Here is a 22,784-nt window from a genome sequence, read left to right on the forward strand (position 1 = left end):
AGAGAAGGACCGAAACTAGCAAGTTTAGTTTACACTGTAAAGAATTACACTGCCCAGTAATTCCCTAAAATTCACAGAACTGTGGAGAAAAATACAGACAAGCAGAAGGGCTTTTTTGCTTTTATTTTTGAATATCAGTCAACATATGTTGGCTCACCACTGTGTCTGGTGTCGCATGGAGACCAGATTTGCCAAATAATCCCTTCACTTTCAATTTTTTCAGCACTTCCACAAGGGGCTTCTGCATCTCATCCTTAAGAGAGATGCAACTACTTCCCAGTAAAATCAGACATACCCCAGGTCTTCCTCAAAGCCAGCAGTGCCTGTTGGAAACTTCCTGTGCCCTTTCTTTATGTTGGAAAACAAATGAACACTACTATCATAAGGTTATAACCTGGGTCAATGCGTCTTTGCTGACTAACAGAGAGGGTGGGGAAACCTCTGCTCCTGGGGCTATGGCTTCCTCGTTTGTTACTTTAAAAAAAAAAAAAAAGACCGTGCTTGGTATACAGACAGAAGATTATCCTCACGGTAAAATAGAACATTTCTGTTTCCTGTTGGTTGGCTCTCCTCTTGGCAATGTTTATTTTGCTCATGTAAGTCTCTGAGGCCGCTGATTTGATCGACTCTGTGGAGCGACTATGCTGGAAGGCATCCGAGACGTCAAAATCTTCCACAGTCAGCATATCCTGCAAGGTCTGCATAGTGGCATCCAGCGTTTTGCGCACCTGCAGAAATTGAAGGGACAGAAGATTGTGTACCAAAGCGAAATGTACACCGTTTAATCATAGCAACTGCTTTACCTGAGACATTGAGCCTGTTTGTGTGTGCTGAAAGATTGGATGCTTTAAAAACCACCAGCATATCCATGCCCCCAGAGTTTTATTAGAAATGCACTGAAACATATGCAGATGTCATTCCAGTGGGTGAAAGTAGCACCTGACCTGGAAGGACACCAGGAAGCAACTTTAAGCAGTTATTCCTGTTTTCAAGCTACCGTTGCCCTGTGTTTAACCTCTTATGAGCCACAGCTGGCACAAGCATGGGCTTGTATCTGGCCACACCCTCAAAACAGCAGCTATGAGCACCTCTTCATAATACAATGGCTATAGCTCTGGCCCTCCTGCAGAAGAGATTCCACATCTTGGGAGTCAGGTGACAAAAAGTGAGAATTCATTCTCATTCTCTCTCTCTCTGTATGCATTGATTTATAAGTCACTGGGTACCAAGTCAATAGCACGGCAAAGTGGATAAAGTTTTGTTTACATAAAGATCAAAGGCAATTACAGCTCTCACCTCTTCATTCTCTATTTTGAGTGTGGTAAGTCTAGACTGCAGTTGATGATATCGCATGAGCAGCTCTGTCTGAACCGGCTGCTGGGCGCTCACCTGACATACCTAAAACAGCAACAAAATTGAAGAGAAGAAACTGGGTCATTCTTTGTGAATCTATTAGGTTATGCGTTGGGGATTCCTCCTCCATTTCTTGCTATTCCTCCAATCCCTGCTGACATTTTGGAAATCCAAACCTAGACATACAAATTGTAAAATTTTTAGAGTGGTTTCAGATGCTGCGAGCAAATAATAGGGGGATGGAAGCAAGGCAGAATTAAACTTCATCTGCCAATACTTGTTTAGAACATCTATATTCAACCTATAAGCAATAAGAAGAACTACCTGCCAAACAACATAGTACAGCAGTGAGTAGAAACCTATGGAAAGTCAAGGAGGATCTGAACATTTACAACTATAAATTAGCTAAGGCAGCAAAGAAGATGCATCTTCATAGTTAAACCTTAGATTGCTTACAGCAAAAAGAGCTGGAGTGCTCAGCTATGAACTTGCACTGCACTTCCTCTATTATAATCAGAAATGAAATACCACACAAAATTACTATTTCAGCTGATGCAGCAAAGCTGCTCAAATACGTTAAATCTTTGCATACCGACATTAGTTTAGAGGCAGATGGCATAACAGATTATTGGCCGACCACAAGGTCAGACGTTCTCTTTACTTCATTTACAACCCACCTTTTTTCCATTGGGGAACTCAAAGGGTGTAAGAGAGAATCCATCTTGAAGGGATTTCCCAGCTGAAGTCCCCCACACCCCCAACTTTGCAGGTGCTATAGGTACCCTCCCACACAGCAGCTTCTTTCCAAGGGCAGGTTCTTAGGCCTGCTAAATGAACTCATGCGATTCAGCTGTGGATCTGGTATAGGCGGTGGGGGAGGGCTTGCTCACGCCTTGGCAAGTCCCACAGATACTGCCCAATGATTGGTTGGAGGGATCAGGAGGTTGCGGTCATCTTTTTTCTATAAGCGTAGCCAGAGAGAAGAATCGTTTCCCCTTTACCTTTTCCCCTCACTCCTCCTTGCTGCCAGGAAGATGCTTGTATTATGCTCTGGAAACTTTTTGCTTTAAGAACCAAATGTGCTGTGTTAGGACTCCAGTGCAATTGAACTGTATGCCTTGTTTTTAATATCTTTCTTAACTTTCTTCAATAATGCTTCATTCTGCTTTATGATGTGTATTACTCAAGGAGTTACTGGTACCAAACCCAAGTGAGCTTGGTTGCCTTACTACTCCACTGCAGGGTCAGCCGTGACAAAGGGGCTTTATTCAGGATTCCCAGGAGATGTCCAATTCAAGCACTGACTAGATTCAGATTTTTGGGGGGAGCCAGCATGGTGTAGTGGTTAAGAGTGGTGGTTTGGAGCAGTGGACTCTGATCTGGAAACCTGGGTTTGATTCCCCACTCATCCACATGTGTGGCGGAGGCTAATCTGATGAACTGGATTTGTTTCCCTGCTCCTACACATGAAGCCAGCTGGGTGATCATGGGCTAGTCACAGTTCTCTCAGCCCCATCTACCTCACAGGGTGTCTGCTGTGGGGAGGGGAAGGGAAGGTGATTGTAAGCCGGTTTGATTCTTCCTTAAGTGGTAGTTAAAGTCAGCATATAAAGATTCAGCAAGGTGGCAGTAATGTGCACCTCCAGCTGTACCCTGGGATATTAGGGATTCTTCACCATCACCACTCCAGATTAACTAGTGCCAGTTCTATTTCAGAAGTATGGATTGGCCACTGGAACAATTTCCCTCTTCTAGCTCTCTGTTTTAAGGGCAGGAAAGAAGCCCCAGCTGAAGAACAAAAAGCTGATTAAGAAATCAAGCCTGTATGCAGCAGCTGTCCTGTAAAAATCTGAACAGAAAGTAGAAAAGGAATGATCTGGACATGAGCTTATTGACATGTAAGACTGCACATGGCAAGCAGATAGAAAAGATCTAAGTGACAGCCAGGTGATTGGTGATGTCACATGACAGCTCAATGACTGAGCAGAAAAACTGGCTTGCACTGGACTGAGCTAGATGGTCCTGGAGACAAGGCAGCCAACTGCTGATTGGCTGGGAGACTATGCCAGTTATGTATATAAGTGTACTATGTGTGTATTTGGGTGTGGGTTGAGAGAAGTGGATGCTTTGCGAAGCACTTTGACACTGTGAAATAAAATAGCACTTTTGTATACGTGCTGACTCTGCAGTATTCACTCGCCTCTGGGGTGTCTGATACTTCTTCCAAACACCAACAGAGCTAGCAGTTTAGAACGCCTGATCAAAAGCACAGGGCAGTAACAATCATACCTAAACATGACATTCAAGAGCAAGGACAGCTAAAATACCCATCCCACTGATAACGACAGGGTTGTGGCGGGGAGGTATTAAGCCAGAACCACCTTGCATATGCTCAGCGGAAACCATTTCCTACAGTTCCACAGTACCTCATCCCCCATGTGTGGCTGGTATTCAAATTTCAGAGGAGGGCAGAAGACTTGGTTGCACATGTCCATGACTGTGTGTTTGTCACTCCGCGCATCCAGGTTGTCTACAGCATTCTCAATTATGTCCAGGCCCTCGTGGCGCGAGGTCTCGAGATTATATTCAGCAGAGAGGTATGTTCGGAATGTCCGTGCCAAGCTCGCGTGGAATCCCAGGTCGCAACACTACGGAAAGAGATAGCCATGAATCCACTTGGTACCCTGAGATATTAATGTATTCCCTGTAACTCCAAAGATATTCAAAAATGTGTACTTATTGGGGGAACTGAAATCATTAATTTATTAACTTAAGTTTCCAAGGCTACAATATAAACTAGTGGTGCAGAAATCCAAGTCGCAGGCCCTGCCCCCCGCCCGGCTTACAGTCCAGGTGAGACAAGACACACAAAAGCGGGGAGTGGTGTACATACAACATAAACTGTGAGTAAACACTGAAAAGGGTGCCTTCTGAGCATCAGGATACAACGAGCTGAAGACAGGGGATCTCTCTATTTTGCATCTTCTGCGGTTTGAGTTTTGTCTGAAGACCAGAAGGGAGAGTTCTGAAAGGGAAGGCTGCTGATCAACAGGGAGGGAAAGAATGGGAAGGATATCTTGATGAGCATTTGCTTTCCCCTTCCTGTTGCAGGTCCCGTAAAGTTTGGGCACAGCCACAGGCCACAGACCTTGGGCAAGAGTCAAAGGGTTTTTTCCCCTGTGGTTTGTGGACACTGTGTCGTTGGATGAGTTGGCTATTGAATCCAGGACTAGTCCAAGACATAGATTGTTTTGGATAGTTGATTTATAGTATACATTTTTTGTCATTGTTAGTTTTTTTGGGGTCCCTTTAGGGAGAAAAGAGGTATATCAATATTTAAATAAACAAACATGCATGCACTGTGTGGTAAGGACCACATTTCCTGTTGTTCCTATGCACTTTGGAAGACCTTCATGACCACACTAGAGAGCCTGAAAACTCATGCAGAAGGCTTGGAAATTCAGTAGCACCAACTTCGGAACAGGATTTCACTGAAGTTTGAGCATTCTCATCTGATTCAGTTCCACTCAGTCCTAATCTAAGAATTAGCTCCCAAACCTTTAATTATGAATTCATTAATCAACCTTAGATGGTCATTCCTGACACGCACCGATATATATGATCAGCCATGTCTTAATCAAAGAACTGCCATCAGCTAAATAATCTACATCCAATTCTAAATAAAACATGTAGAATTAATTTGCACAAATCTCAATGGAACATATCCCCATGCAAGTTTAAAATTATGTCCTTCATCAATAAATGGACTTTAGATGTAAGCTGTAATTCAAAACAAATTCCTATTAGCATAAATTCTTATCATAGTATAGAAGATGCCCCCATTAAAATTCTCTAGGTCTCTAATGATAGAGCAGTTTCTCATGCATAATAAGTGATTTCTTGTCCAATTCACCTTAGGGAAAATCTACACTTAATTGCTGTAACAGAAACCTAATTTCTTAGCTTTCCCCTCCCCCCCCCAAAAAAAACTACCAGTGCTAACACGTGCTTTCCAAGATGCCTCTCTTCAGTGTAATGTTCAATTTAACAAGATGCACCAAGAGCAGGAGAGTGACTATTCATAGCCTACTGGGATCATTTTGATGGTTTCTACTCAAACCTAAAACCTAAAAGTGCAGAATGAGCCAGGGAAGTTAAAAACAACAAAAAATGTTTTTTTAGTTATGTCCATAACAAAAGGAAGATCAAGGTAATGATCGGATCACTGCGTGGAGAGGATGGTGAGTTATTAACATGGGAGGCAGAAAAGGCAGAATTACTTAACTCCTTTTTTGTATCAGTCTTCTCCCAAAAGGGGAATAGTGCTCAACCTGGGAATAATGGAGCAGAGGATGCAGTAGGGGAATTACAGCATAGTATAGACACTGAGATAGTATAGGAATACCTGGCTACTCTTAATGAATTCAAGTCTCCGGGGCTGGACGAACTGCATCCAAGGGTGTTAAAAGAACTGGCTGAAGTGATTTCAGAACCACTGGCAATAATCTTTGAGAATTCATGGAGAACAGGAGAAGTTCCAGCAGACTGGAGGAGGGCAAATGTGGTCCCCATCTTTAAAAAGGGGGGGAAAGAAATCCCAAAAAATTATAGCCCAGTCAGCCTGACATTAATACCAGGTAAAATACTAGAGCAGATAATTAAACAGACGGTCTGTAAGAATTAGAAAGAAATGCCGTGCTCACTGACAGTCAACATGGGTTTCTCAAAAACAGGTCATGCCAAACTAATCTCATATCTTTTTTTGAAAGAGTGACAAGTATGGTAGATGAAAGGAATGCTGTAGATGTAGTGTACCTTGATTTCAGTAAAGCCTCTGATAAAGTCCCCCATGATCTTCTTGAAACAAAGCTAGTAAAATGTGGGCTGGACACTGCTACTGTTAGGTGGATTGGTAATTGGTTGACCAACCGAACCCAAAGGATGCTCATTAATGGCACAACTTCATCCTGGAGAGGAGTGACCAGTGGGGTACCACAGGGGTCTGTCTTGGGACCAGTATTATTTAACATTTTTATAAATGACTTGGATGATGGAATAGAGAGCATGCTAATCAAATTTGCAGATGACACCAAGTTAGGAGGGGTAGTTAATACCCCAGAGGGTAGGATCAGAGTTCAGAATGACCTCGATAGACCGCAGAGCTGGGCCATAAGCAATAAAATGAATTTCAATAGGAAGAAGTGTAAAGTACTTCACCTAGGCAGAAACAAGGCACAGGTACAGGATGGGAGAGAGTTGGCTTGACGACAGTATATGTGAAAGAGATCTGGGAGTCTTAGTGGACCACAAACTGAACATGAGTCAACAGTGTGATATGGCAGCTAAGAAGGCCAATGCAATTCTAGGCTGCATCAATAGGAGTATTGTGTCTAGATCAAGGGAAGTAATACTACCACTGTATTCTGCATTGGTCAGACATCACTTGGAATACTGTATCCAGTTTTTGGCTCCAGAATTTAAGAAGGATGTTGACAAGTTGGAGCGTGTCCAGAGGAGGGCAACCAGAATGATCAGAGGTCTGAAATCCATGCCTTATGAGGAGAGACTTAAGGAGCTGGGTTTGTTTAGTTTGGAGAAGAGAAGGTTGAGGGGAGACATGATAGCCATGTTTAAGTATTTGAAGGGATATCATGTTGATGAGGGAACTAGCTTGTTCTCTGTTGCTCCAGAGACTAGGTCACGGATTTAAACTAATAGAAAAGCTATTCCACCTAAACATTAGGAAGAACTTTCTGACGGTGAGGGCTGTTCGATGGTGGAATGTGCTGCCTTGGAGGGTGGTGGAGTCCCTGTCTTTGGAGGTCTTTAAGCAGAGGCTAGATGGCCATCTGTCGGGAGTGCTTTGATTGTGGGATCCTGCATGGCGGGGGGAGGGTTGGGGTCACTGGCGATGTGAGGGGAGGTACTTGTTAGTTTCCTGCATTATGCAGGGGGTTGGGCTAGATGACCCTGGTGGTACCTGCCAACTCTATGATTCTATGATTCTATGAAAATATGACCAAGTTACCAGAGTACTAATGCACAGCCTCTGTAAGAATGTGCATGTCCCTACATTCAACTTCTTAAGAACATAGATGTAGACTTGGAACAAAGGGCTGGAAACAGTGCCAATGCAAGTTGGGACTGAGTTAGGACAGAAGAAAAATTGTTCAAATCAAAACCAATCCAAAGATTTTGCATGAGAGAATCCCCCCCCCACACACAAAAAGCATATTAAAATATAATAAAGAGTGGCGGGGAAAGATGGCACTGGGCTATCTAAGAACAAGTGACTGTGTCTAATTTGTGAGATAAGGTTAACAGCATATTTCTTAACATGTCTAATGCTGCTAAGCTTTATACTGCTACAGAATCCCAACTAGGCTGTTTGGAGGAGGAGGAAAGAGGTCACCAGGAATAGCGGAAAATCTAGGAGCTACAATCAGCTGCACTCAGGACAACATTTATTTCAAACAGTATGCATTGGCTCTCCTGATGGAATGTTTCCTTTGGTCAACACCCAGAGAAATGTGACGCAGGAGGGGACTGAGACAGAACTAAAAGCAGTTTCCTCTACTACATCAGAGGTAAATTCTAACCTACCTTAGGAAGCTAGGAAACAGTACACAGGAAAAGACCTGTACATAATCGTTTGGGGCTGCTGAAAAACTAGCTTAAAGTGGTTACGGCTACTGAAATTGTGATTTGGTTTTATCTGACAGTCAAACTAGATGCAACAGAGATCACAAATCACCCAGCATTCGTTAACATTTGTTTATTTATACATTATTTTAGATGTTTTTTCTCCCCAATGGGGCCCCCAAAGAGGCTTAGAACGCCATTCTCCCCTCCTCCATTTTCTCCTCACCCCCCCCCCTGTGACTGGTCGGTTACGCCCAGAGAGAACGGCTGGCCTAAAGTCACCCAGGAAGCTTCTATGGCAGAGTAGGGATCTGAACCTGACTGGATCTCCCAGATCTTAATCTAACATTTTAACCACCAGATCATGCTGGCCAGCTGCTTTTGGGTATGCAGTGCCCCAATTCCGATTGGGGGCACACGAGGTTTAATCTTTCTAAGTTCTACCCCTGTCTACTGAAAACGACCATCACCTTGTGTTCCCATTTCCCATGGAAGGAAAAAAGGCCAGTGCCCATTGTGTTTTTCCCTTAAAAGGCTAACAGATTCTGGGGGAGGGAGAGATTATGTGCAAAAGCATGTAGGGGTAGATTAAATACCGTCTCCCCTATCTGCATGATCCCAGTCAAAATTTGTAACTGAACAAAGATGCTTGGTGAGGGGTTACAAATTTTAACGAGATCTGTGGTCTTTGCCTCATCTGGTTTGACCCCGAGGTTTCAATTTCTTTGGGCCATGACAGGATGGGCCCTAGAGCATTGCAGCCACCGTTCCATGACAACTGAGAAATCTGTCAAAGAGCTAATGGCCCTTGCCAATAGGAGTGGCCCAAAAAGCAAGAGGCAAATGATACAGCAGATCAAGACCTTCAGTACACTGAAACAGCTCTATCGCGTAATGGCCTTGTGCTGTGCCAGCCTCTCCCCTTGTTTGGGAATGTCATATTTACATTTTGCTCACGCAGTCGTAGAAAGATGCTGCAGTATATCTTAAAATAAACAACCTATAATATGAGCCTGGGAGTGGGGGGTAGGGTGGAATGCTGAGTCAGGTCCCACGCAGCAGAAAAGAAAAATCTTCCATTTTCTGCTGCAGTTAAAAATGGAGGCTATTGAATTATTCTTATCCTATTAGACAAACCCTATCAAAATACAAAATTACATTACAAAGTGGATGAGCAGGAAAGGTTAAGAAGTTGTGCTGATGTATGAACAGAACACAGGAAGCGACATTTTATTGCTGCCTTAGCAATAGCCAGGAATAACTAGGAAACTTGACAATCCATAAAGATACCCAGTAAGAAAAGAAGGCACTGGACTCCACAATCAAGGTTCTTTATATTTTGTCAGCTAAGAACACTCTTTTTATTTGCATCCAGTTGTGGCCACTGAGTCATCCAGAGGAGGTTTCTTGAATGTTTGAGCCTGACCAAAGCAAAAGCGCCAAGGTTAGGATTCACCCTGAAGAGACCCGCTGCAACTAGGCCAGTTCCAAACACTAGTTCCTACCTGAAGAAACATTGTAGGTATTCGGGTAGTTTTTGCTGCTGTGTGATCTGTGCATGCTTGTAAGGGCTAAAAGTTTGTGAGTGTGTTTTGTGCGTTAATATACACATATGGAAAAGGAATGTAACTCAGTAAAAGAGAGACCTGGAGTGATCGTTCTTGGTCTTCCTTGGCAGGCGGGTCTCAGAAAGAACCTCAGTCCCATACAAGGAGATCCACAGGATTACTGATTCAAGAAAAACAATGTTGTGTGATATACTCATGTGTTGGCTTCTGGTAAAACCAACTGCACATGTTTTCTGTTTTGATAGCTACTAAGTTAGCCTGTAATAGCTTTCCAGAACTGGTCCATACACAGGGCAATTAAAGTATCTGCTGAAGAATCCACTCTGTTTTGCAAGACTATGGAGTTCTGAGCAGTCTAATGGCTAGAAGCCAGCCAATCACAAAGTGTGATTCACAGCCTCCTCCGATATCCTTAAATAGCCAAACTTCATTACTATAACAGTTGTGAGACTTTACTTCCAATATGCTCAAATTCGGGGTGGGGGCACATTGGGGCTGAAATCACGGGAGCAACAGTAGTTTAGACAGCAAGTGTAAAAAGTAGGTGTGAGAGCACAAGGAAGGGGAACGAGAAGTAGCAATCCTATAAACCCAGGCTTTCAGATTGTTTCCTATGCATTATAACACCAAACCTTCCAACAACTGAGACATGAAAAGGTTGATAATATAGTCCTGAGTACCCAGTATGATTAAACTGCATTCATGGAGTCTTACGACAAGCCGTAAAAAAAGGCTATGAAAAACCAATTCTGGAGCACACATCTTCAGACAACCTATTTTGCACCAATACCCAAACGTGTACATTGTTGGCAATCACAAATTAGTACTTAATAGTATAGTCAGAGGAGCCCCGTGGCGCAGAGTGGTAAAGCTGCAGTACTGCAGTCGAAGCTCTGCTCACGACCTGAGTTCGATCTCAACGGAAGTTGGTTTCAGGTAGCCGGCTCAAGGTTGACTCAGCCTTCCATCCTTCCGAGGTCAGTAAAATGAGTACCCAGCTTGCTGGGGGTAAAGGAAAGATGACTGGGGAAGGCACTGGCAAACCACCCCGCAAACAAAGTCTGCCTAGAAAACGTCGGGATGTGACGTCGCCCCATGGGTCAGGAATGACCCGGTGCTTGCAAGGGGACCTTTACCTTTAGCAAAACTGCCAGATCCTTTTGTAAATTCTATATGCACATGCAGCCAAACAGATGAAATAGAAATGTAAACTACAGCATTAAGATCAAAATCTGTACACAGTGAAAGTATGTGTATGTACTTAAAAAGCCATGGAAGATTTGAGATATATGCTTTCAAAGAAATCAGAGCCAATGCAGAGCATTAGCCAAGAAACTGAATATCTGTGGTCACGATCTTTACTTTGCAATTTCAGCATTCAACACCAAACTGACACATTCTGTTTTGATAAGGAAATGCATAAAATCAAGCCACCTGTACAGTTTTCCAATGACCAGAGCTCACCACCCACATTTGGCTTTTCCAAGGTAGGCAAGCCCTGACCTGAATAGACCAGGCGATACTGGTCTGGTCAGATCTTAGAAGCTAATAAGGGTCAGCCCTGGTCAGTATTTGGATGGGAGACCACCAAAGAATACCAGAGTCGCTATGCAGTGGTGGGCGATGGCAACCCAGCCCTGAATGTCTCTTGCCTTGAAAACCCTATGGGGTCAACACAAGTCAGCTGCAACTTGATGGCAAAAGGGGGGGGGCAAAGAAAACAATAGACATCAATATCACCAGATGCACAAACAGCAATGTCTGCTGTTAAGGCTTGGCCCAAAGTACAGAAACGGAGAATGTGGGTTTAGGGTTCAAAATGAGGAAGGAGCACCTGTCAGAGCGGTGAAGACCAGAGGCTGCAAACAGAAGCAGCAAGGGGGAGAGTGAGTACACAGTAGGACAAAGTTGGCTACTGGAGATCACTTTTAATACTTGCTTCAACCACAGCAATTTATAGCTGTGCTCCCTCCACCTGGTTGGGTAACAGCCTGTAATGAGCTTGGTGCCATGCGTTCCCTATTACAACACCTGTGAATTTGTTCCAAGCACGTGCTCCATTGTGTCCATCCATCGGGGACTGCAGACTAAAGTAATTTTGTTGTGATAAATTTTTCATTAGCTACTATATCAATCACTTAGGGGGGAAAACGATTTGAATCTAAGAAACTACAAAAAAATTACCGATTAATTAAAAATAGATGGTTGGTGGGAAAGGCAAAAAGATTTTTTAAAAACCTTGGTTTTTCAAATACTTGGCAGAAGGCTGCCAAGAGTACATTTTACAGTTGTCCTCTGATCCCGTTATTTCTAAAGCATGTTCATAGAAGCATTTTATGGCACATTTTTTCCATTACTAACTCAAAGTGAAATATTAAAATTCAGTTACTGCCATGAGCAACTCTATCTAAAGATGACATCTCTTCTTTACTGATGATTTGAAGAGACATCCCTCAATTCAGATTTAAATCACACCAAAAAGATGAGTTTATCTTACTGTGTGCTAAAAACAGCAGCAAGGGGGGGGGAACCCATCTGGAAAGCACAGAGGGGCAGATCCTGCTCTCAGATACAGGCTCTGCTTCTTTGAAATTTTCTCAATGCAGCCGTAGTCAAGCATAGCAGCTAAATTATGAGCTACACAACAACCTTAAGCAACATAGTATCCCCTTTTGGTTGCTCATTTCACCTCTATAAATCAAAGGAACGCAGAATGGAGCTTGAACCACAATTCTCAACTAATATCAGAAGTGCCCTCTCTCAGACATGTGGGTCCCAGGACACAATGGTCTTTATGGATGACAAGAGGTGAAGTGTAGGGCTAATGAACAAATTAAAAGCTAACAAATCACCAGTTTCACGACATACACTCAAAGAAGCTTCATCAAATGACAAACTGTTGACAAATGCACAAACTTCTTCCAAAAACATTTTTCTTGTCACTTAAATGGACCCTCCTTACCAAAGAACTGGAAAGTAGCAAATGTACCATAAACTTTTGTAAAAGAGATCCAGAGGAGACCCAAGAGTTTATAAACCAGTTAGCCTGATTTATCTGGGGGAAACTGGAGGAAACTGTTGTTAAAATGTAATAGGTAACATTAAATATAGAATCAGGAATATGGGATGTACTACACATTTCAGAAGTCTTTTCTAGAAACGTTCTAGTGAATTGTTTCAGGGGAATGTGTAGAATAGGCTCCTAAAAACTAGTACCGCCCTCATTTAGAAGTTTATAGCCAATTCTGAGCTTCCATATTTTAAGTATGGAGAACTAAGCACTCTTCCCCCTCTCTCATTTTCATTTTGATAGCTGGGATGCCACAGAAAATGTAGCATCTGGCCTTCCATACAAATCCAAACTAAATATAACTTCCTAACCAGGCAATTCACATTATGGCTGATTCTGGTAGCCAGCTGCAGCAAAACTTGACTTATGTGAAACAAACAACGAGACTATCTATTCCTGGACTCTGTAGCATCCCTAGAACCAGTGTGATAGATGGTTAAAGGCGGTAGAGTGGTTGGACAAGGACCTGGGAAGAACAGGGTTCAAATCCCTGATCAGCCTTGATGTTGGAAAGATAAAGTGGAACGCTCCACACTGGGCTGCAACTTGGAAACTGCCCCTGGTTCAGAATGTGGCAGCCTGATCAATGGGTTGGAACCTAACTTGGCAACTTCTACCAATTCCCTCTTCCTGCTGCAGAATCTCATGCCACTCTGGATCTCCTGTGGAAATCAGCAGATTGCAACGGCGGGGGGGGGGGGGGAGATACAGGAACATACCATTCTTCTGATGAAAAATTCAGCCTGCATCCAACCTGCCGTTAGGGGCTAGACAACGGCAACACATTGTGCCTATTTTAAAACAGCTACATTGGCTGCCAGTTTGTTTCTGAGTTCAGTTCAAGATGCTGGTTACAACCTTTAAAGGCTTTGACAGCCAAGGACCCATATATCTAAGGGACCACCTCTCCCTACATGTCCCAGTGTGCAAACTATGACCTTCATGCTGTTATCCGTTTCTGGCCTGTACTGTTTCCCCACTTAGATACCTCACCCGGCCTCAACCGGACCATGTGGTTTGTCAATCATAGCTCCCACTCTATGGAAAAGGCTCTCAGAAGGGGTATCTCTGAAAATGTTTATGAGATGCTGGAAGTCTATTTTATTTGCTAGGGCTTTCTATGAAGGGTAGGCTGCAGGCTTTTGAGTATAAATACATCTTCGTAACACAAACTTTTCATGCATCTAATGAAGTAAGCTCTAACTCATGAAAGCCTATCCTGGAATAAAGTTAATTAGCCTGTCAGATGTCACTGATCTCCTTTGTTGTTGTTTTTAATTTCCTCAAAGTGTATCACAACTGCTCAAAGTCATGACTTGGACTTACATTTCAGTGCACTGATACCATGGATACTCTCAATCAAGGCACAGGTCCCACAGTTTAGCAGTCTGCCTCTAGCTTTTACTAAAACTTGCTATTTGAAATAAATTCAATATATGGCCAGCCTTCCCATGGCAATACCCACAAAGACATTTAGTCAACAGGCATGCCTAATCAGGGCAGTGAGAAAAGGATACCTCCTGACCTCCACGTTGCACATTGAATGTCCTGCAGCATTAAAATTGATTGCTTCTTTCGTCATTTGCATAATAATGAATGTTATTGGACATAAAATTACCCATCCCTTTTAAAATTTAGCTATAGTTAATTAAATGTAATTAATGTCTCAAGAGTCATAATTATAACAACAACAAAAACAGGTACTTAAATATATCTTCTGCAGGATCTTTGGAAATAGATTTTATTCTGTTCCTTACTGCTTCCTTGTCATACATTCCATCCATCTAGTTTTTCACTGCTCTTTAGGCTACTTCATGTCATACAGAATAGCAGTCTTCAGCTGGTGAGTCAGGATGTTTGAGTAGGTTAAAGAACCCCACTGGCTGGGCCATGAGCTCCTACATAGCCACCATTTTTGTCTACTACCTTATGGAAGGCCCTACTGCTAGTGTGCATGTGTAGAGAGCTAGGTACCAAGTATCCTGCCTCTTTACATGCACAGTGAGAGGATTCTAACCAATCCTAACATTGGTGAGTTCCAAACTCTGTCCCCCATTTCTGTCAGTGACTCCAGTGTCACATGTAAGGGCTGTGCATATTGGTAAACCCAAACCAAAAATAAAACCAAAAATAGCCATTTCAGCAATATTCAGGTTTATTTTCAAGTGAATACCAAAACATGGGAATCTGCTCAAAGCTGAATAGGCGATTCCCGAAAAGCCAACTAGACATTCAGGGTTTTTGGATTTCAGCTAATTGCCTTTGCTCAGATGCATAGCTCTGTGCCTTCTCCCATTTTTCTATCTCTGACTAGTTTTGTTAGGACCCCATAGTTGGGGCCCTTTTGAAGTTGAGGTTGTGTAATCGGATCCAACTTGGTCAGACCAAACTATCCATCCTCCTTCAGTGGATCAATCTGGATAGCAGAAAGTTCATTTAAAAGACGGGGCTCACCCAGTCCCATCCGGAGGGATATACCGGAGGGATATACTCCAACTAAAACCACCAGCTTCAACAGCTGCTGATCCGGCTTCTGAAGAAGACTCCTCACCTGCACAGATGAGCAATCCCCTTCAGAAGAGCCACCTTGGTCGTGACTTCAGCTGGCTCCAATATCACCCCCGCCCCATGAAAGCCTGCTCTCCAACTGAAGGTCACCCTGGGTAGTGGCTTTGTTTTCGTGCACCATGACCATCTCTTGAAATCAGATTTTTGATTACTATAAATAAAGGCCTGTTCACATGATGTAATTTGCCACCAAAATAAATGTTTTCTCTGTGTTATTTTTCTTGCATTTAAGTCATTTGCCTCAGTTCGGAAGCTCATTTGCATGGACATCATGCTATGCGACCCAGATACAAACAAAGACCCCGGACTTTGAGGTGCCAGCCTGCCAATTGGCTCTTTCCGTCAGTTCTCGGCAACGCTAACCTTCTGAACCTGAAAACCGATTGACAGCTTGGCTCTAGCCTCTCACAAATGCCTGGAGGGTGGGGGTGACCCCTTTGGACCCCCTGTCCCAAACCTCACCAAACTTTGGTGTCCACGTGAGAGTTCCTTGCAGCTACACTACAAATTTGGTGACTACCTCAAAAGACACCACCATCCCGAGCCTTATAAATAAATTACACAGACTATAATAGACCCGAATTTTTTTGGGAAACCCGGAAATAAAGCCAAACACCCAATTACCGGTATGGTTATTCAGCTTATTCTGGGTTTACCGGGGGGGGGGGATCAGGCCCAATAAACCTGAACCCAAAATTTACTGATTTTATTTTTTTTGCACAGCCACATGGTTTCTTGGCAACTCAGACCCAGATCTGGAAAGGCTGAATACCACTGATCTAGGAAGGAGTGAAGAGGGTTCAAGCTTCTTTCTTTGCTTCTGTAGCATGTATGGCACATCCATTAGAGAGACATTAACTATTTCTTAAAAGGATCAGGAAAAGTCAAGGTTGCCTTTTCCTATCAAGGTACTGGGAATGTAAAACTAAGGGCTGGCCAAGTAAAGATACCTCAGTAGCTACAATGAGAAAAACTATGAGTTTGTCATACAACACTGAGAATGTTTTGATGTCAACAAGGCCAAGGGATCATTTTAAACTGTGAAACAATTGCTTCATATGCACAACTTTGTATACCAGGGGTGGGGAACCTCCGGCCCATGGGCCGAGCTCATTTTATCTAGCCCCTGGCCCGCCTGCCAAGGCCGGGAGCTCCACAACCCCCAGTCCGCCTGCCAAGGCCGGGAGCTCCACAGCCTGCCTGCTGAGGCTCGGAGCTCCACAGACCTAGCTGTCGCTAGCCAGGGCCTTTTCTCAGTGCAGGGGTGTGGCTGAGGGGGTCGAGCAGGGAGAGGGCTGTACAGGGGCCCACCGAGCCAGCAGCACAGCCAGCGCACAGGCCAGTGAGGCCCCGGTGGCACAAGTCTCAGCTGCCCCCTCAGCACACACCCGCACCGCGGCCTAACGCTGAGGGGGCGACCGAGACTCGTGCCGCCAGGGCCACATGGCCTGCGCGCTGGCTGCGCCGCTGGCTCGGTGGGCCCGTGTGTGTGTAGCCGGGTGTGTGTCTATGGGGGGAAGCCGGGAAGGCTTCACCCCAATTGGCCCGGTGCGTGCCTGTGGCCGTTTCTGCCTGGGAGGTTTTGCCTTGGATTTGCCGCTCAATAGATACACATTTTTCCCATCTGAATTCTCAAAACTCAAAAAGAAGCCCCCAGGCAGAGTTTTGAGAATTCGTGTGGGGGAAATGTGCATCTATTGAGCGGCAAATCCAGGGCAAAACCTCCCAGACAGAAACGGCCGGCAACTTGGCTGGCTCATGCGGCGCGTGCGGGGCTCCCTCCCCGGGTCTTATGCCAGCTTGAGGGAAGAGGAGCCGCTGCTGCTGCCATTCTCCTTCCTTCCTGCCCTCTTCCCTCCTTCCTTCCCAGCCGGCGGCATGGAAAAGGCCCGAGGGAGCCAGAATGGCTTCTTGGAGCCGGGCGGCCCGGCCGAGCTGGAGGCATGTGTGAAAGTCTGGAGGGGGGGAAGCGCTCCCCCCTCCACACACACCTCCAGCTAGTCCACACTGCCCGACTTAAGAAGCCGTTCTGGCTCCCTCGGGGCTTCTCCATGCCACTAGCGAGGCCTGGTGAGTGCATGTGTGTTTTTGGGGGGGGGAAGCCTCCTTCCCTTTCCTTCCTTATTGCGTGTGTGTGTGTGGAGGAGGGGGAAGGCGTGTATGCATGCATGTGGGGGGGGGGAAGCCTCCTTTCCTTCCTTCTTTCCTTCCTTCCCTCTCTCCTTCCTTTGCATAGCCTCTCCTAGGGTTGCCAGGCTGGAGACCTGGCAACCCTAGCCTTCCTTCCTAGCCTTCTTTTCCTTTCCTCCCCCCTCTGAATGGCCTCTCCTAGGGTTGCCAACCTCCAGGAGGTGGCTGGAGACCTGGCAACCCTAGCTTTCCTTCCTAGCCTTCCTTCCCTCCCTCCTCTGCATAGCCTCTCCTAGGGTTTCCACCCTCTAGTTGGTGGCTGGAGTCCTGGCAACCCTAGCCTTCCTTCCTTCCCTCCTCTGCATAGCCTCTCCTAAGGTTGCCAACCTCCAGGTGGTGACTGGAGACCTGGCAACCCTAGCCTCTTTCCCCCCCCCCCGCTGCCGCCGGGAGATCTACACCTGGTATGGCCCCCGAATGATGTTATAAATGTGCAAATGGCCCTTGACAGGGAAAAGGTTCCCCACCCCTGGTGTATACCCACACAGAATGAAGTGAATTGATAAACATACCCAAAGTTGAGCTTTTCAAGAGGAAAATAAATCCTTTACAAGGTGCAAGCTTTGGCAAAATAAAATGTGCATAACTTGGCTTTACTATTAGATGAGGCTTCAGTAAACACAAGCCATCTGCATCTGTTTTATTTTTACATTTATTAGCACACCCTGAATATCAGCCACTTTTCTTATTGTTCTGGCCTCCTTTTGAATGAGACAAGCCAGTCTACTTGAGCACTTTGATTGTTGCAATTTCTTACAACAGAAAACCTTCCAGACCAAATGTGATGCATCCTCAGAGACCTGGAGTCATAAGGCCAGTGCTGACTTTGTGCACCCAATTAACCCCATACTTCCAGAGCACAGGGGACTTTATTTCAAAGTTAACCATTGATAATAACATGGAACGGGGTTCAATGCTTAGGTACTAATGCTCCATTAGAAGAATTTATTATTGTGAATTTAGGACACTGCCATGTTAGTTTTGAAAGCTAATTATAGAGATGTCTGGCCCTACAGGACAAGGTAGCCAATGATACAGTAGTTGTCAAAGAATATTCTTCCTTATGAAACTAAATTGACTATTTTCCACTACGGATACATTGCTATAATGCAGAGAAGGATATAAAATTAGTATTCTAGATATCCATTTAAAGGTTCCAGAAACAGTGGTAGAAGGATGGATCTCCATCTTTGAGTATTTTTTAAAAGGGAAGGGGAAAGGACACTACCTCTACTTCTTGAAAATGTGTGCATCTAAATAGGCACAAGATATATGCTAACATCAATCCCATAACCAACAACCACAGACATGAAATTGATTATTTATGTCCTTTGCTCAGAGCAACATTTATGTTAAATGCTGTTGAAATAGTAGAAAAGGGCAAGGGTCCAGTAGCACCTTAAAGACTAACAAAAATATTTTCTGGTAGGGTATGAGCTTTCGTGAGCCACTCACGAAAGCTCATACCCTACCAGAAAATATTTTTGTTAGTCTTTAAGGTGCTACTGGACTCTTGCCCTTTTCTACTACTGCAGACAGACTAGCACGGCTACCCGCTGTTGAAATAGGTTAACATAAAACTTGTGACAGACATCCCATCCAAGTACATCCACGATGAACAGAACAGCAGGCTTACCACCACTCACCTTTCACTGCTGTGGTACAGAGACATAGGAGATCTCCCATGAGGGAATGACACAACAGATGAAGGAAAGGGACGGACAACAGGGGAACAAAAGTCAAGCCTCACTGGTTTCCCATTACACTGGGAAATTTAGCGGTCTTTGTTCAAGGGAGCAGATAACAATGCATGCCCCATCACGATAACCATCCTAACAGTATAAAAATCATGTTAGGAGATGCAAAGGAAAAAAGGAAGACAACAGATTTTATCCTTTTTATTTCAAAGTGTTTTCTAGGGGTGAAAAACAATTTTTACAGAACCCTAGCAATTTCATTGTCTCTGAGCCAAATGAGAGAGAAGAACGACCCGTTCCACAATTGCAACATGGTATGTTACTGAACTTGAAAAACACTTTAGAAATCTAACATGTACATGCTCCAAGCACTAAGATAGTATGGTGAAGTGGTTACAGTGTCAGTCTACGAAGTTTGCTGGGTTACCTTTGCCCAATCACTTCCTCTCAACTTAATAGATTTTAATTATGTTTCTATATAATAATTAAATAATTAAAGCATCTATTTTATTTTCATATGTAACCCTGAAGAGGAAAGCTGCTTGAAACATGTATATTTTGAATTTTTAAAGGAGTTTTCAAGTCCAATAAGTATGTTTTATATCACTCCCATGGATCTCCCCCACTCTCATCTTTTTTAGACTTCCAAGTGGGTGCGGCCTTCCATTTCTACAGAATTTAGGCCTCATCACCAAGGTTTAAAATAGTGATAGAACAACTCACCACAAACTTCCACATCTGGAAGATAGTCTTTGCAGTATCTAATTAAAAGGGCATCACTTTACAGAAAGGTTGGAAGTAGACTAAACTGTCCACATCAAGACCAACTCTCTCAGCCACAGTAGCTTCCTTTTGGGGTAATTTTCAAAGCCACAAACCAAATGTCAAGTTTCTCAACGAATTGCCTATACATTTAGCTTTTAAAGAGATAGGGCATTTACGTGCGGATATGCTTAGGCTGATGTGTCCTCAGTTGTCAGACATTACAATCTGGCAGACATTGTGAGAGTCAATTCACACAAGAATATATTGAGCTGTATTCAACCAATACCGCTACTTTTTCCTGCAGTGACTGAATGTCTTTGGCAAAACTGGGTTTCAGGTCAGCAACAAACATATCAGTTATGGAAGTAAAAAGAAGACATGAAGGTTATGTTCAGCTGCATGTCTCTTAATACTCTATGGCTTTCTCATGCCACCGACACCCTCTTCCTGTTTACATTTGCCAAACTGGGCTGTACCTGTGTAACAGAATAAACAGACACAAACCGGCCACTAAAAACCAAAGCACTCAGAAAACAGTGGGAGAATATATCCACCTCAGTACACATTCAATGGATAATGCAAAAGGTTGCTATTCTTCAATGGAAGCTCCAATGAGAACTTGCCAAATTCAGATTCATATACAGACTTTCCACAATCATGTTTGGACTCCACATGGAATGGTTAATTTTTACACAAAGTAATTATTTTTCTATGCGTCTTACTTTGCCAATTCAATACCAGCTGGGAGTGGTCCACACCCAATCTGTGTGGATTGTTTCTTCTTGACTGGGTCTCATTTTCATCCCTGCTCTGCAATGTGAAGTAATACATCTGTATGTTGGGTCTTCTGGCCCTTCTTTGTAATAAGTCCCCTCCTTCTATCTGTACCCTTGTGTGCATACATCTGCTGCGTGTTAATACTTCATGTGTATGATGAAGTGGACTTTGGCTCATGAAAGCTTATGCCACTATAAGCCGTTACGGTACCTGAAGACTCCTTGTTGTTTTAACCCAGAGAAGGAATGATGTAAATCAGTCTCAACTTTACCAAAATCAAAAATATGAATCTTTAAGAATAACTACAATCCCCACCTCCAAATTGTTGTTCTTGATTTTGTGTAGGTAACAAGGATGGAGTATCAGTTCCACAGGGCCTGTAAGATGGAGATGTTCTGCCAGGCTTATGCTTGAGGGCAGCGACGGGAATACACTAAGAGCCAGTCTCCCTCCCTCCTTCCTTTCCCTCCCTCCCAATTTTTTCCTTTAATTCCTTTCCTGTTGCTTTCCCTTCCCATCTATTCTCTTCCCTTTGTGGTGGTCCTATCCTCATGTCCTTCCCGTCTCCATCCTCTCTTCCCCAGACTGAGGACATTGATAGTGAGCATAAATGTGTGTGTGTGTGTGTGTGTGTGTAAAGTGCCGTCAAGTCGCAGCCGACTTATGGCGACCCCTTTTTGGGGTTTTCATGGCAAGAGACTAACAGAGGTGGTTTGCCAGTGCCTTCCTCTGCACAGCAACCCTGGTATTCCTTGGTGGTCTCCCATCCAAATACTAACCAGGGCCAACCCTGCTTAGCTTCTGAGATCTGATGAGATCAGGCTAGCCTGGGCCATCCAGGTCAGGCCATAAATATATGGCCACCTGTAAAAAGCATCCTCCCTGAGGTGGAGTAGTTAGGTGCCATCAGTAGGAGATTGTTGGCTGAGTAATTATTTTAGACTGTTATTTGTACTGTATTTGTATTTGATATATTATATTGTGTTTTATGATGTTAGCTGCCAGGTTGTTGTTGTTGTTATTGTTATTGTTATTGTTATTATTCAGATCCAGTTGTTCACCAACTGTGAGTCTAAGAGGACATTCACAGTTAATCTGCTGCATGTAATTTTTTGACATGTAAATATTCCAAGCCAGCTGCCTCAGATAACCGAGAAGATAAAAGGACCTTCCTAACTGGAAGTATTTCTCATCTTTGTTTCATGTACATTCAGAAATCTTCCCTGCAGAACTGCAGAGGAAGTGAGCTGAAAATTGCCAGTGGCATTGCAAAATAGCTTCCTCGGCAGGAAACGGAGCAGAAAGGACAGACAAGAGTGGAAAGTAAAGGCTTTGCCTCAGAACTGAACCAAGCCTTTTGAGAGAGGCTAATTTCCCATGATGGAAGCTGTTTATTCTTTTTTGTTGCCAAGCTGTTGACTTTATCTGAACAACCCAGAGGCTAAGGAGACCTCTTTAGTCAGATGTCTGCATGCGGAATATCAGGCCTAAGAAAGGCACCTGCAGCTGAGGGTAGCCTTTGCTGCAGCCACTGTTAAAGTCACACAGAAGGTTTGTGTTAAATGATTACTCACCCAACCTCTATTCTCCACAGGCTACATACCCTGCCTGAAATGAATCTACGTCAAACAAACCCTAAATTTGAAAATACTGATAAATAAATACCTGCCCAACCAAAGGCAAACCTTAGTCAGGTAAGCAGTGTATTAGGGCAGGCTACACTCTGTATCCACCAATTGCTTAAAAGCGCTTTTTAAAAATGTGGTTAATGTATACCCCTACCTTTTCTGGTAGGGTAGTTTTCTACTACTGCAGACACAGCTACCCACTGTGAATTACCTTGTAGGACTGTATAACAAGCCCTTCAGCATTAAATGGTGGATGGAGATAGCTGTCTGGTTGGCAAGACCTGAAGAACTTTGTTCCAAATGCCTGAAGTGTCTACTGCCACCTGGCTTGTGTCAATGGAACATAAACACTTTAGCTGCACTTCTAGTTGTGACTGAGTTCTGCCAAACTAGTTAAAATGCCAGAAAGGCTACAGCAGCTTTGAAGTTACATAAGCAACCTTATTGTAAAAGTCCTGTGTACTGCTGACACTGGGGTGGAAATAACAGAAATACTAACACTTATTCTGGAAGACTTGGAAATCAG

General features: G+C 43.8%; 1 protein-coding gene across 3 annotated transcripts in view; it reads right to left on the minus strand.

The window, feature by feature from the left end:
• Positions 1–22,784, minus strand: part of SRGAP3 (SLIT-ROBO Rho GTPase activating protein 3) — a 255,426-nt gene that overhangs the window by 50,743 nt on the left and 181,899 nt on the right. For all 3 annotated transcript variants that reach the window (XM_056852682.1, XM_056852674.1, XM_056852690.1), the window contains exons 7-9: positions 3,780–4,001; positions 1,297–1,398; positions 531–728 (exon numbers count right to left, since the gene is read on the minus strand). In XM_056852682.1, the coding sequence (XP_056708660.1) occupies positions 531–728; positions 1,297–1,398; positions 3,780–4,001 (522 nt within the window). The remainder of the gene's footprint in view (positions 1–530; positions 729–1,296; positions 1,399–3,779; positions 4,002–22,784) is intronic.

This window comes from Euleptes europaea, chromosome 1 (genome assembly GCF_029931775.1).
Source record: "Euleptes europaea isolate rEulEur1 chromosome 1, rEulEur1.hap1, whole genome shotgun sequence".
NCBI classification, from domain to species: Eukaryota; Metazoa; Chordata; class Lepidosauria; order Squamata; family Sphaerodactylidae; genus Euleptes; species Euleptes europaea.